The 14,359-nt window shown below is 42.5% G+C and overlaps 3 protein-coding genes across 10 annotated transcripts in view; all 3 read right to left on the bottom strand.

Moving 5' to 3' along the window:
- Positions 1-331: 331 nt before the first annotated feature.
- Positions 332-7,500, bottom strand: dos (daughter of sevenless). Of its 2 annotated transcripts, none has more exons than XM_064683735.1 (7): positions 7,291-7,500; positions 3,466-3,826; positions 2,669-3,393; positions 2,488-2,605; positions 2,157-2,409; positions 1,478-2,093; positions 332-1,417 (listed from the first exon to the last, which is right to left on the bottom strand). In XM_064683735.1, the coding sequence occupies exons 1-7, from the start codon at positions 7,354-7,356 to the stop codon at positions 845-847; spliced, it is 2,712 nt and encodes a 903-aa protein (XP_064539805.1). In that variant the 5' UTR covers positions 7,357-7,500; the 3' UTR covers positions 332-844. The 2 variants fall into 2 exon arrangements, with proteins under 2 accessions (XP_064539805.1, XP_064539806.1); XM_064683736.1 differs by having other exon boundaries at positions 2,488-2,602; positions 7,291-7,499.
- A 423-nt stretch (positions 7,501-7,923) lies between these two features.
- On the bottom strand, positions 7,924-8,927 carry RpL8 (ribosomal protein L8). The gene is made up of 2 exons (XM_064683740.1): positions 8,788-8,927; positions 7,924-8,694 (listed from the first exon to the last, which is right to left on the bottom strand). The coding sequence occupies exons 1-2, from the start codon at positions 8,923-8,925 to the stop codon at positions 8,062-8,064; spliced, it is 771 nt and encodes a 256-aa protein (XP_064539810.1). The 5' UTR covers positions 8,926-8,927; the 3' UTR covers positions 7,924-8,061.
- Positions 8,928-9,545: 618 nt separating this feature from the next.
- msn (serine/threonine-protein kinase msn) overlaps positions 9,546-14,359 on the bottom strand; it is a 38,359-nt gene continuing 33,545 nt past the window's right edge. For 6 of the 7 annotated variants that reach the window (XM_064683728.1, XM_064683734.1, XM_064683731.1 and 3 more), the window contains 7 exons: positions 13,356-14,000; positions 13,141-13,296; positions 12,146-12,313; positions 11,921-12,070; positions 11,720-11,854; positions 11,577-11,651; positions 9,546-11,506 (listed from right to left, as the gene is read on the bottom strand). In XM_064683728.1, coding sequence (XP_064539798.1) covers positions 11,333-11,506; positions 11,577-11,651; positions 11,720-11,854; positions 11,921-12,070; positions 12,146-12,313; positions 13,141-13,296; positions 13,356-14,000 — 1,503 coding nt within the window. In that variant the 3' untranslated portion in view covers positions 9,546-11,332. The remainder of the gene's footprint in view (positions 11,507-11,576; positions 11,652-11,719; positions 11,855-11,920; positions 12,071-12,145; positions 12,314-13,140; positions 13,297-13,355; positions 14,001-14,359) is intronic. The other variant, XM_064683733.1, reaches the window with a different exon arrangement.

The following is a 14,359-nucleotide window of genomic DNA, read 5'->3' as shown; positions in this document are numbered from 1 at the left end:
GAGATTTTAGTGTATGCAATATTTGTGGGCGTCGCTGGAGTTGGCATTAAGCTATAGCTCTAAAAATGGGACAGACATATAGTTTCACATAATTTAAAATAATAAAATCTTACAAAACGAAATTTTTATAGGATAATTTGATGTTAAATTACACAAGAGACGCCCTGTTCCCTGTCAACAATTCTCGAGAAGAATCAAAATGTATTTGAGAAAAGAGATAAATTATAATTAAATTAATAAAATCATTTGATTAATATTCACAAGCAACTAATTTCGAGACTGGAATTCCAATTTTGAGTGGAATTCCATTAAGTGTCCAGCTCCTTATGAATATAGTTCTATAAATGTTGATTTATTAAAGCACAATATCAAGCCACAGCTTGTGTCGTACACGAGTTACACTTAAGCTTAGTATAAAATTTGTTATATAATTTGTTACCATAAAAAATTCGTGGTGTATATAAATTAGTTTCTGTGTGTGAGTGTGTGTGTGTAAATACATATTTATATATAAAATAGTTAAACACGCTTTGATTTGCAAATTGGAAGCACAATGAAAAGACAAAAACCATCTTTATAGAGACATTTAAAAAGCACACAACGCGATGCTGAGGGCACAAATATGCTTAAAATACCTAACTTATCGGCTATATATAATCAATTTGTATATGTATATGTATATGGATATGGATATGGATGTGTGTGAGTGTTCAATATGAATATGAATGTCAAAGCCACTTAGAGTTTGCACTGTTTAGACAGCTTTCGTAGGCACTACAACAGATTCGCATGACGCTATTGCACATTGAACATGTGAGTCATGGATTTTGGAAGCATGTGCAGCTCATTTGTTGGAGCCGCCGCCGCCGCCACTCTCGCTGCTCTCCTTGTTGCGCTCCTCGCGTATGCGCTTGAACGCCTCCGTCTTGACAAAGTCCACGAAATTGTAGACAACGCTGCTTTGTACGGGCGCACGCACTGCCGCCGCATCCGTGGCACCCAGACGCACACCACCCAGTCCGGCGCCGCCCTGGGCGTACAGATTGCCCACGCTCATGCTCTGCCTGTTGAGCAACGGCGGTTTATTGGTCACATCAAGATCAAAGTACTGTAGCTTGTGCTCCGAGTGCTGCTGCACTGCCTGCTGGCTTTGTTTGTGTGCCGCTGCCGCCGCCGCTGCAGCTGCTGCTGTTGAGGTCATGGCTGCTGCTGCTGAGGCGGTGCGTTGATGCTGCACCGATTGACTGCCGGGGCTGTTGGGATGCTGGCGATGTTGCTGGCGCGGCAGTGTGCGCGTCTCATGGAAATAGGCAATTGCTGCCGGCGAGTGCACATCCGTTTCATGCGGCAGCACCATCGAGAGCGGTGCGCCCGTAGACCGACGCGTGGCCGGCGACATGGTGGCCGAGGAGCCCAGCTACAGCGGAACAGCAAATATAATTAGCTTACATAAAAGTTGATATATAGCATTGCATACTTTATACGCATTTGGTTTGCATTTCCGATCCACGCTGGGCGGCGCGCTTGACTGCAGCTTGGTGGCGCTCAATTTGCTGTTCAGCTGCTCCATGGCAGCGACGGGCGGCTTGGCTGGAAACTCTTCAGGCGGCCTGTCCTCGACGCTGCTCTTGTGGGTTGCCTCCAGCGGCAAATTGGCCACCTTGGGCTTGAGTTTGCGATTAACTGGCGGGCAATCGGCTTGCTCAATGAAATCATAGCGAAACACATTGCCCTCCATTCGAGTGGGCGCCGCGTTCGTATAGCAATGCTGGCGGGGCAGCGTGCGCGCACTGGTTGGGGAATTGACGGGTGCTGTTGTTGTTGTGCTGGATGCCACCTGGCCGGGATTAGCTGGCGCAGCAGCGCACGCATCAGCCATTAGATTGGGCGTGGATGCCGCTATGGGATTGCTGTTGTGCGGACTGGTAACCGGTCGCTCGCCCAGCAATTGCCCCACGTTGCAATAGGGCAACTGATGCGAACGTGGAATGTCATAGCTCTCTTCGATCAACGAGGAATTGGCATGCCGTGACGCCACAATAGCTGGCGATGTGTTCTCCGTGTCCGACAGCTGCGGCAGATCACGTTGTAATCTGTAAGGCGGGAGTTTAGGTTTTGGTTGCCAACTATAGAGATTAGGTGTGCATTTTAAATACTTTTCATTATCCTTAAAGTCCAGTATAAGATTATTTTTGTTCTTCAGCACCTTGGCCAGCTTCTCCAGCGTGTGATGCTCACCCGCGCCATCTGCGGCTGCTGCTGCTATTGCTCCCAGTTGTTTGGCGTGCTTCTCAGTGCCTGGGGTCGGCAACGCAGCGCCGTCTTCAGGCATCTTGGAGAAGCGCTGCGAATAGGTCAATACAAAAGACTCGTTCTCTATGGAACTATCCGAAGGGCGCGTGCTGCGATCTGCAAGCAGAAACAATTCATTAGAAACAACTAATTTAAGACGGAGCATTGGGTCCAATCTTTTTATATCCAACCTACCAACATTCTCGCGCAGGGGTAACGGATGCGCCCACTCGTCGTCGTCGGTGAAGACACTCTCTGAGTCCGAGTCGGAGCGCTGACTGCGCTGCTTCCCGCTGGCATTGGCCAGTTGCTGCTGCCAAAACAAATGCAATTAGCAAAGATTAAACAGAAGAGTATTTTAAATTTGAAAGCTCACCACGCTGCAGTTGGTTATTTTGGGTGAATAGGATTGATCGTTGGTCAGGTTGAGGCCAATATTATTGTGACTGCGCGGTGTATCATAGAATTTGGGATCCAAATTGTTGAGGGCAGCCGCTGCATTGGCATGGCTATCCAGTAAGAACTTGGGGCTGCCCGTGAAGCATTCACTAATGGGTATATACGGCCCGGAGGCGGTGCTCAGCGCCGGCGATGCCTGGACGCTGCCGTGCTGCTGCTGCTGTGTCATGGCCTCGGCCAAGGTCTGTTGATTCAACACCAGATGCTCGGGCAGCTTACGGACCACGCCATTCGCATTGATGGCGAGACGTGCGGCTGCGGCCTGAGCCTGTGCCTGCGCCTGCTGCTGTTGCTCGGCCTGTGCCTGCGCCTGAGCTTGAATCAAAGCGCTCTGATTCAAGTAGAGCGCCGTGGCCGGCGACGGCGGAGGCTGCTGCTGTGCAGCCGAGAGCAACTGTTGCTGATCAAAGTGAGCATCGCAGAGCAACGTCTCCCGATTATTGTAGTCCGTATTCACATAGACCGAGTCCGAGTTGTTGTTGGCGCTCTGCGGCTGCTGATCAATGACCGCCGGACGACGCAGCAGCGAGTTGGTGGCCGTGGTCCCAGCCGACGAGTGCAGCGATGTGGTTGTTGTGTTTTGCGTGGAATTGCTTAAGGCCCCACTGGAGCTGGTATGCTGCTGTGCGCTGCGATTGCCATCTGTGTGTGAAAGGATGGTGGCAACAGGTGAAAGTGACCGCAGACCAGTTTTGGTTACATTTAAAAACTTACCTGCTGCTGCTGCAGCGGCGGCTGCTGCTGCTGTGGATGTGGCTGTGGCGCCCAGCGGCAGCTCATTGGATTGCTTGGTGTCATGCAGATGGCACACCTGGCAGATGCAGTTCACCCAGTCGCGCATGCTAGCTTCGGTCTCGGCAGCCAAGTAATATGTGCGCTTCGGCGTCTTAATGTCGAACATATACTGAAATTTCTGTTTGCGATTCTCCAAGCGCAGCCCGCAGTCGACCTGCTCGCATTGATCCAGATCGATGACACCCTTCAGCTTGCGGCAGTATTGATCCGTATAGTATTCGAGGCAAAACTGCTCCGGTATCTCGCCCTGCTTCAGTGTAAACCAGCGACGACGCCAGCGCTGCAAAAGCGAACAACAATTACACTTGAGTTCTCGCACGATAAGCGCGCAACGGGGCGCAGTCCGAACAGCTGTACAGCAGACAGTCCGTCAATCAGCTAGTCAGTCAATCAGTCAGTCAGTCAGCCAACATATGCTGGATATGAGAGGCGCTGCACGACTGCGATAAGCTTGCGGCAGCTTGCTTGGGCGGGCAGCTATCAGCCGCAGCAGCGAGCGGTGAGTAAGCGACGCTGCCAGCTGCGCTGCTGACGTCGCTGCCGACGTCGCTGCCGACGTCGCTGCTGCTTTTCCGCGAATCGTGTTTACATTGACATTTTCTTGAGTAATCAGCGGCTCACACCCACATTGCCAAACAGCTGGCCGGAACGCAGAGAGTCTATTGACACCGTCGAGCGAAGTGGCCCCCTTTTTTTTAGCCAGGGCCAAGCGCAAGCTGGGCATACGAACAGCCTAATACTCTTCGTTTTTTCTTATCAATGCAGTTTCCACTGATGTTTACAAAAAACAAGTGTAATTTTCAGCTGGGCAGTACGTGGATCGAGCGGCTCCAAACGAAAGTCGGAAGTCCAATGCATCACGCGCTTTTCATTTGCGATTAACGTGCTACGTTTTCTTATAAAAAATAGAGTGAGAATGCGCTAGCACAGCGTGTTAGACTAGGTATATACCCTGTAAGGTAATTTAGGTAAGCTTTGAACCGAAACGGTTCGGAATTCCAATTAATTTGTTTTTATATGAAATGAGTTTTAAAAGAAATCCGCAGCGAAACCGATAACCGAACCGAACCGAAACACTTTTAATTTTCAAAATGTATTTGTCTCTAGTTAAACAACATTTGAGATATACTTAACCGAATCGCAATATTAACTATCTAACTATCTATCTAAACATATTTCATGCATGCAAATCTTGGGTAAATATCTTATTTAATTCCAAAAGTTTTACGACTTTTTCATAAATATACAAACTTTAGCTTTATGGATCCAGGTATTTGGTTAAAACCACCCCAAAACTGAATCAGTGAAAATGTTTTTGGGTTTTGCTACCCGGAAAGTAATAAACTCTTTCTAACTCTTATTCTACCTATAACTAAACCCATTTCAGTTTTTCTCCTACAAGTTTCTCCAGCTGCATTTAAGATTTAGGCTATTTTAATACTTCATTTGATTGTGCTATAAATAGCTTCTATATAATGCACTTGCTCGTTTCATTATAAATTCTATACAAGTTAAAGACGTCAGAGTTCTTATTATTTACATTTAATTTGGAAAAAAGGGAAAAATTCTTGGCATAATCTTGATCGACGAAACTGGAACAATGCCAATTATTGGCACAAATAACAAGAAAAAGGCACAAATGGAATACCCTTTCTCCATTCAGCAGGCATATCAGCACAGTCATGATGCGCTATAATGACTCAAGAACTGGTATTGGAATATATATTATGCTTGGCAGATGAGACATTGGAATAAATTATGATTCATGACATGATCACAGTTCGTGTGCCGCAGCACAAAAGGGGATGATACGATATACAGTAGTCACTCGCTAAAGGTGATTAATTCCCATTCTTTTTATGAATATATAAAATATTGTAATATATTTAAAAATTATATATTCAAACAAACGAGATCTCCGTAAGGGAAACTTTAAATTGAAATGCATGTTAAATGCCAATTTTCTATACAAATTCTTTTTAACATGCGATCACTGTACTAAGAAACTATTAGCTATCTGATATCATACTCTGTATATATATTTTTAAATTAAACAAAGGGTATTCGCCCTTCTGCTAGCTCTTGTTATTCATGTTTTTTTTTGCCAGACAAATTTGCATTGTTGTCTGCACAGTTTCACGCTTAATTCAATTATAAACAATAAACATAATGCCACACGCACGCAAACATACACACACACACACACACACACACACACACACACACACACACACAAACACATACACAGTTATAGAGAAATTGGCACCCTGAGGTGCCGCAACAAAAAACTATAAGAGAAAAAAAAACATAAATATTAAGCAGCTAATTTTGTTTAAGCGCCTGGCATACAAATTGGCCTAGGGATGGGCATGGATAGGATGGTTAGCCCCTATATAAGGCCTGCCTTAATGCACCAAAACAAAGGCAACAACAACAACAACAACCGCAACAACAACAACAACAACAACAGCAACAAGGAACGACAAGTGCGTCATTTTTGTTTGTGCGTGCTGTGTGGCTTATCGAATGGACATACATTTTATACAAGCATGCGGATATACAGATATACGTACGGAGACACACAAGAGTCGGGTATACCCGGCTAGAACATACCAAGTGTACCCACTTCCAAACGGTCTTAATTCGTACTTCTCCACAAACATTCCATAAACGCAGGATTTAAAGCGAAAAATCGGGGCTAGCTTTGCTGAAAATCGATATTTATCGATTTTGTAGCTCTAAAAGTAGCTGTATAGGACTTACACAGATAAAGCTCAGCTCCTCGTCGCGATCAAGAATAGACAATGGAATCGGAGAAGCTGTTCCGCCTGCCTGTTGCATACACATACCCAAATCAATTAAACCCATTTTCAAGCATTTTTAATGGGTATCAAAAACCAAAGGCCTTGTTGATTGCTTTGTGTTTTCATGTTTTTTTTGGTGCTTGGGGCAACACTTTCTACTTTGGGAGCAAAATGTTGATTAAACGTGCAACAGTTGCTCAACAGTTGTAATTTAATACGCAACGCCGCTAGCGGCGCTTAACGGTTAGCGCACGGTAAACATTTAATTAAGCGTAAACTTTGAGGGCAGCCTCACAAAATGTTCCCACGCCAAAACACACATACACACAAACACGCTATACACACATACACTCACAGTCACACACACGCAGGCGCAGCTATTGAAAATAGCTCATTCACAGTTTACAAATTTACAGCAACAACAATAACAACTGGCTTGCGGTTTTCTTTTGCTTGTTTTGCTTTTCAATCACTTCGCCAAGCATTTGCAGCAGCAGGAGCAACAACAACAACAACAACAACTCGATATCATCAGCCATGCAGGCCATGCCCAGCCCGTCTGCCGCTTATTAATGAATTAAAAATGATTATCGGACACACAACAACAACAAACAAATGATCACTACTACACTAATACGCTCACACACAAACACACACACACCATCGTACACGAACACACTAAAAATGTATACAGAGCGTAATTGTACAAAAATGCCACTGGTTGGTGCGTTTCTTTGCATGACTCAGTGTAGAACAAGCGGAAAAAACAGTTAAATGCTATTTCCATGCTGCTGCTGTTGTTGTTGTTGCTGCATTTTTACCGTATGCTTTGCTTGCAGCTTGCAATTTGCACATTTCACTGAACATTTGCTATTTGCATTGGGGCTAAGACAAAAAAAAAATATGCTTTGGTGCTGCGTGTGTGGGTCAATAAACTTACAGCACGCCAAATGCGCTTTGAGGGCGGCGATTTTATAAGCCATCCTTCGTGGAATGTGCTATCCATTATTTATTTGTACGCACGATTATTTATAATTATAATATCTGTTTGATTTTTCACTGTCCGCACACAACAACGCACCAACACACTCGCGCATTTATTTTCATTATTTTAATAGCAGCCTAACAGTGGCACCGCATTTAACATGTGCTGCCTCTGTTATTGAACAGCGAGTGCTAACAGTTACTGCCACTTGGGTTGCCATGCTGTGTGCAATGTTGACAATAACAGTCAGAGCAATTTTTAGATAAGTAAAATTGCGCGATTATTAAAATTTATCGGCTGCTTAGAGCATGAAAATCTGTTGCTAGCTTAACATTTACATTGGCATACAATAAACCTAACAGCTAGTCGATGTTTTTATACTCACCGAGGCTATCGATGCTGTTAAACCATAACATGTTAATCCGATATTATGTGCAGCATCATATCGATAATCCAACATGGTATACGGTGGAACTTGACTATGACGAACTGTTATTCCTTTCTAATTATATATCTCCTCTCCAAATAACTTCTGATGATTATATTACAATTACATTAAATTGATTTATGTATTAGAAATCTTGCAAGTTTGTTGTTTAGAAATAAATTTTATTCCGTCGCGTAAATTGCATGTTGACCACATACAGCTTTTCCATATACATATGCACAATTATAGCAAACAGCGCTACGCTGATCTCAGACGGAACGGGCTGCTCCTGTTGTTGTTTATTTGTCCTTGCTGTCGCCCTTGCCACCACGAATCCTACCAGTACGACGGGCAGCGATAAGACCGACCTTACGACCGGCGGATGTGCCACGCTTGACTGTCGACGCCTTACCAATATGTTGATGGTTACCACCACCGTGGGGATGCTCCACAGGGTTCATGGCAACACCACGCACCTTAGGCCAGCTGTTGCGCTTCACCTTGTACTTGTGGTAGGCACGACCGGCCTTCAGGATGGGCTTGTCAATACGACCGCCGCCAGCAACGATGCCGACCATGGCGCGGTTGGCCGAGGGCACGACCTTCTTGGCGCCCGAGGGCAGCTTGACACGGGTCTTCTTGGTGTCGGGATTGTGGGCAATCACGGTGGCATAGTTGCCAGAGGTGCGCGCCAAACGGCCGCGATCACCGGTCTTCTCCTCCAGATTGCAGATGATGGTACCCTCAGGCATCTGGCTCAGTGGCATCACATTGCCAATTTGCAGAGTAGCCTTGCGGCCGCAGTAGACGAACTGGCCGGTGTGCATGCCCTCGGGGGCGATGAATAGTTCCTTGCGGAGCTTGTAACGGTAGGGATCACGGAAGTGAACGACGGCCAAGGGTGCGCCACGACCGGGATCGTGCACGATATCCTACACAAATAGAAAAACAATAAAAAACCATTAGCTTAGCATATCCATGTGTCGGTGTTGCCAGATCATGCCACGAAAAAAAAAACCACTTACCTTGACAACGCCGCGAATGTAGCCAGAGCGCTCGGCGAAGTCCAGAGAACGCAGCTTGGCGGCTCCCTTGCGCTTCTTGACGTGCGCCTTGAAGACGGAACCGGCGCCCTTACGCTGTGCACGAATTACACGACCCATTTCTACAATTGAAAAAATCAATCCAATTAATGTTTATCCATCAGCAGACAGCAGGTCGTTGAGTCATTTTATTTCACACAGACTGCCAATTATTCACAAATATTTCATGCATACACAAGCTTAAGACACACTTTAAACATATTGTTTGTTATTTATTTTGGATGTTGCAGTTTGCGTTATTAAATTTTCGATTATCATTTCAGGAGTCGACACCTACCGATGCTCGGGTAAAAAAGAAAAGAGAGAAGAGGAAGACAGAAGCATATTGTCAAAGTATGACAGGCAGCGCTGCCAACTTCACGCTGTTTTCCGTCAGCTGTTCGCTACATTACAGTGTTGCTAAATACATGCGTTTATCGTTAATCGATTAAAATAGTACAATTTGCGCGTGATCGAAAATACTAAATTTAAATTGCAGTTGATTTTGTTTATTTTTTTTTTAATTTTGAGATTATATATATAATAATTTTTTTTTACGATTTAGATTTACATTCATTTGTTCATCAATTTACTTGTTTTATTTTAGAAATAAAGTAAGCATTTTATTACTAATTCGGTTTTTTTTTTTATGTTGTTTTTAATTGCAGTTTAGTGCATTTTGTTTAAAGAACATTATTAAATATGGGGGACACGGGGTATACATTTATTTTTTTCTTCGTTTCTTTTATAACACAAAAAACAAACAATATTTTAAATATTTCTTTTTAAATTTCATTTTCTTTTGCTTTGCTTGGGAGGGACGCACATGTGAAAACAACACAAAACAAGGAAGAATAATTCATAAGTTTTTCTTTTAGCATTAACTGCCAGCTTAATTTGACATATGTACGTGTGTGTGTGTGTGTGTGTGTATATATTGCAAATTGATATTTTTGTTGTGTGTGCCGATCGCTAGAGAATGTGTGTGTGTGTGTGTGTGTTTGTATATTGCAACGTAGCCATTAAATAATTAAGCTTTAAAAAATTCTCCACACACATTAAAAAAAGAACACACAGAAATTGATGCACAGCACACAAGCGGATTTCCTTTCAATTATTATTAGCTCTAATTGAGTTTTTCTTTCGTCTTTCTTTTTATCAATTTTAACATGCTAGCTTTTTATAGAATTTTGTATCATCTTTTTTCTTTGTAAGGTTCTGTATAAAAGTTCAGTAAAAAATGCAGCTTAACTAGGTTCATCGAATTTCCTCCAATCTTGTTATCAAGCTAAGTTTAGTTGTCTTTCAAATATGATCAATCAATCAATCGGATCAATCTATCAATCAATTGTCGCATAAGTAACTTCAAAAATTTTGTGTTGTTTGTGTTGCTTTCGGTTTGTTTTCATTTTTGTTTTTTATTGTACACATATACTCATCAATCATAATTGTTGCGACTTTTGCTTATAACATTTTGTTTTGTTTTTTCTTCTGTTTTTGTTCAGCTCTCTATAATATTATTTACTTGCTTTTGTTTATCACTTAGTTTTTACAATGGCGCTTTTTAATTTTTTGTTTGTTTTTTACTTTTCATAAAACTGAGCAAACAGAGACATTTATTTATAATTTATATAAATTGAAAAGTTGCACAAAATTAATTTCAAATAGTTTGTTTCGCGGACATTTTTTATCAACAGAAAATTAATTGCAATTGGTTTATTTTCGCTTTCGCTTTTCCGGCGATTTATTGAACTTATATTCAAAGTTGTAGGCAAAAAATATATATTAAGTAGAAAAACAATATATGCACACAATTCTAAATTCACATTTGAAATGAAATTGTTTATAAATGTGCATTGTACAAATTAACTGCGTATTCAATTGGTTTGCTTAGATTTTAGTTATGTAATCCTTATAATACATATGCATGTGTTGTATCTTGTTTGAATCAAAACATGAATTGGGGAAAAATTAAAAACCTCGACGAGTGAGCTTGGAAAATTTGTTTCCTGTTGGTTTTTCCCTTTGCCGTTTTTCTTCTCTTTCTCTTTCTTTTTGTTTCTTGTTTTTTTTAAATACATTGCTTAACGCTCGCCTAAAATTGTGCACTCAATTGAAGATTAACTTTTTATAGCACATTTACTAATTGAAACGTTTCCTTTGCTTTCTTTCATAAGCACATCTTTACGAGTGTGTGTGTGTGAGTGTGTGGTTGTGTGTGTGTGTAATAGGATGTTCTCATTAGAACTTATGCACTTTTTACTTAAACGATTTAATGTTCTTATGTGTGTGTGTGTGTGTGTGTGTGTGTGAGAGTGTGTGTGTGTTTTCTTTAGATATTTTTTGTTGTTGTTGGCTTTCTTTTGTAAGCTTGTTGTAAAATATATAGAAAATGTTTGTTGTTATTTTGAATATTGAATGTTGGAACCACGGATCACGGATTGCCAAAAATGTTGCGGAAGGGTATGCGCTGTGTGTGTGTGCGGCTCTACCAATTGGCCATGCCCGGCTTGTTGAGCGTCATAAAATAGATTTGACACGATGAAGCACCTTTGGCACTGCTGAAGAATACTTTGTCATTGCGCTCGCAAAGGAATTTCAAGCGTTGCGCCTTCTTGTGCATAAACACACCATCCAAATGGCCGCTCTCCACGGAACGTATCTAAAAACAAGACGAGGCAAGTATCTCAGTTATCTTGTATTTATCTGTATAAAAAGATATTCAAACGCACCTCTATTGCTTTATTGCCCCAGCCCATGATTTGTCCCGTGCCTATGTAGGCCACCGAGGTGGGCATTTCACCCCACTGAAAAGAAAGAGCACCAAAATGGAGATTAATCTTAAATCGATTGAGAAATTGTGGTCTTCACTTGCCTGCAGCACAATGTTCTTGGATACACGACCGGCAGTGTTGACATAGACGCCTTCGTTGTCATAGCACAGAAGGAGTTGCATGCCATTTGAATTTGGAAGCGCCACAATACAATGGGGAATGATTGCACCCTGAGTCTGTGTTTGGAGATGATGTTTCGCATTTACTGGGTATATCCAATCAGTATGGCATGCGCCACTTACATGCTTAGGAAGATATATATCGTATACTTCAGCTGAATCTAAATCAACCGCATGGAAACCCTCAGCGGAACCATAAATCACTTTCAGTCTCGACTGATCCTCAATTGTGAGATCGACCAAAAGGGGGCGATGTTCCAGTTCACCAAAATTCTAAACGAAATGCACCATTATTTATAGATCCTCTAGTTTATATATATATATAGATAAATAGTTTATGGCACGCACCTTAAATGCCATAAATTTGTGATATGGTTTGGGCGCCCATGCATAAATTTCAATTGAGTCTTTTAATGCAATCACTAGGAACTTAATCCTCTCGTATTTGACAATCTTAAAATGTACAGCACCTTGTAGATCACCCACATTTATCCAGCCGTTGCGACGCTCCACTTGCTGTCGGCGCGGCGCGGCGCGGAGGGGGGAAGGGGCAGGGGGAAAAGAAAGAGCAAACATTAATACAATAAAAAAGTGCTCTCTAGTCGGATGTGCCCGACTAGCAGATACCCTGAAACCATGGACAAGCTGACGCTTTCTTTTATAGATGCATACACAAATACACTCACATATATACACACACGTACACGCACACACAAACACATGCACGCAAGCAGCGCGCTTCATTCAGCCGCTGTGCTTCTTCTTCGCTTTACCCCATACTATGTATAGGAAATGCATTCTTAATTAACTTCGGTGTTTACAGTCCGATCGTTGTGAAATTTTCAGAGCTTGAATATGACACTCCAGAGTGTTTACATACCACAGCCCAAAGATATACCTTCAAAAGTATTCGAGCAATCGAGGTGTTGTCTAAAAAGTGACACATTCTCTATCTTGATACACTATACGTGAACTCTTAAAGTTTTCGAGTTATGCTTCAAAAACCAAGTCTCTAAGTCGATAATTTATCAATATAATGAAAAAGATATTGACATGATATGATATAGAGAATAGGAATTGATAAAATTCTTTCTGCTTATGTTGTAGGAAAATATATATCTAAAAATTTCCATAGTAATGCTTTTGCGAATTCCGAGATCGACGAGCTCAGAGAGAATGACAGACGGACATAGTTAAATCGATTCAGATCAACAATATATATAGACATGGTTTCTTTAGCCTGTCGCAAACATAAGCACAAAATCAATAAGCCCAGCTGCGATAGGTGCAGGGTATAAAGAAAAGAGTTTCCCTTTCTTTGCTATTCATTTGTATCCACTCACATCGGAGAGTCCGTCGGTGCGCAAGATCTTGGACTTCAGCCAGGATAAATAATAGACGCGCACGCGATTCTTTTTGCCCGATATGGTAACCAATATGTTCTGGCCCTCTAGCACCTCCATTTGCTGGAAACGGCGACGCGAGATGAGCTGATAGACCTGTTTTAAAGAGAGGATTGAGTTTAGGTTCACAACTGGTTTAGCTTTTTCCGGCTTACCTTGCCCTGGCCGGAACGATCGAGCAGCATGAGTCCATTCTCGGTGCCAATCAGTAAATTGACGCCCCAGAGTGCGGCGCACAGTATTTCCGAGTTGAAACGCTTCTTATACTTACGGATTTCGGGCGTATCATTGGCCGCCTCATGCGAGGTGGGCGTCACATTTACATTGACCGTGGATTCGCGACGTGTCGGACCGGAGCCGCCGGCACCGAAGCCAAAGGTGAGAAAGCTGCGTTGTTTCTGTTGCAGCGCGTACGCATGCGGTGGCAAGTGGGCGTTAGATGTAACGGTATTGTTGGTGGAGACGACGGAGCAGGAGGGTGAGAGGTGAAGAATGTTCGCAGAAGAGGAAGAAGCAGATTTATGCAATAAATTAGTAATACTGCTGGAAGAACGCGTTTTACTAATCGAATTCTTAGGCGAATTTTGTCGCGAATTCGATGTGGACGACGCAAGCGATATGGTTGACTGTGGTGAATTATTAGCACTAATAATTATGCCACCGACAACACTGCCGCCGCCATGACCGTGGCCGCCAACGCCGACGGCGACGCCTGCGGCGCTGCTGCTGCCGCTGCTGCTGCTAGCGATAAACGATTTCGATGGCGTGGAATGCACGGATGAACTAATGGCCGCTTGATACTTTATTTGATTGATCGATTGATTGATTGATTGATTGATTGATTTGTTGTTGGTTTTTTTTTTCGTTTTGGTTTTTGTTGTAATTAAAGAGAAAAGAAAATAGAAAAAGTGCAAGAAAAAAATTTCAATTAGTCTTCGAGTTGTCAACAAAATAAATTCATTAATAAAAATTAAACATGCTGAGGGGTACTTGGGTAGGTGTGTGTGTGTGTGTTTGTGTGTGTGTGTGTGGGATTGGTTAAATATTGTGTGCTGCGTATGCTAGCGACAATTAAAATAAAAACAATAGCCAAAAATATATATATATTTATTTGCATTAATGTAAAACAGAGCCGAGAAATGTTTGGAAAAAATGTTAA

This window comes from Drosophila montana, unplaced genomic scaffold (genome assembly GCF_035044405.1).
Source record: "Drosophila montana isolate Dmon_TW-CO22-7 unplaced genomic scaffold, ASM3504440v1 contig_2667_1, whole genome shotgun sequence".
NCBI lineage: Eukaryota > Metazoa > Arthropoda > Insecta > Diptera > Drosophilidae > Drosophila > Drosophila montana.
This window is presented reverse-complemented; position numbering and strand designations above follow the sequence as displayed.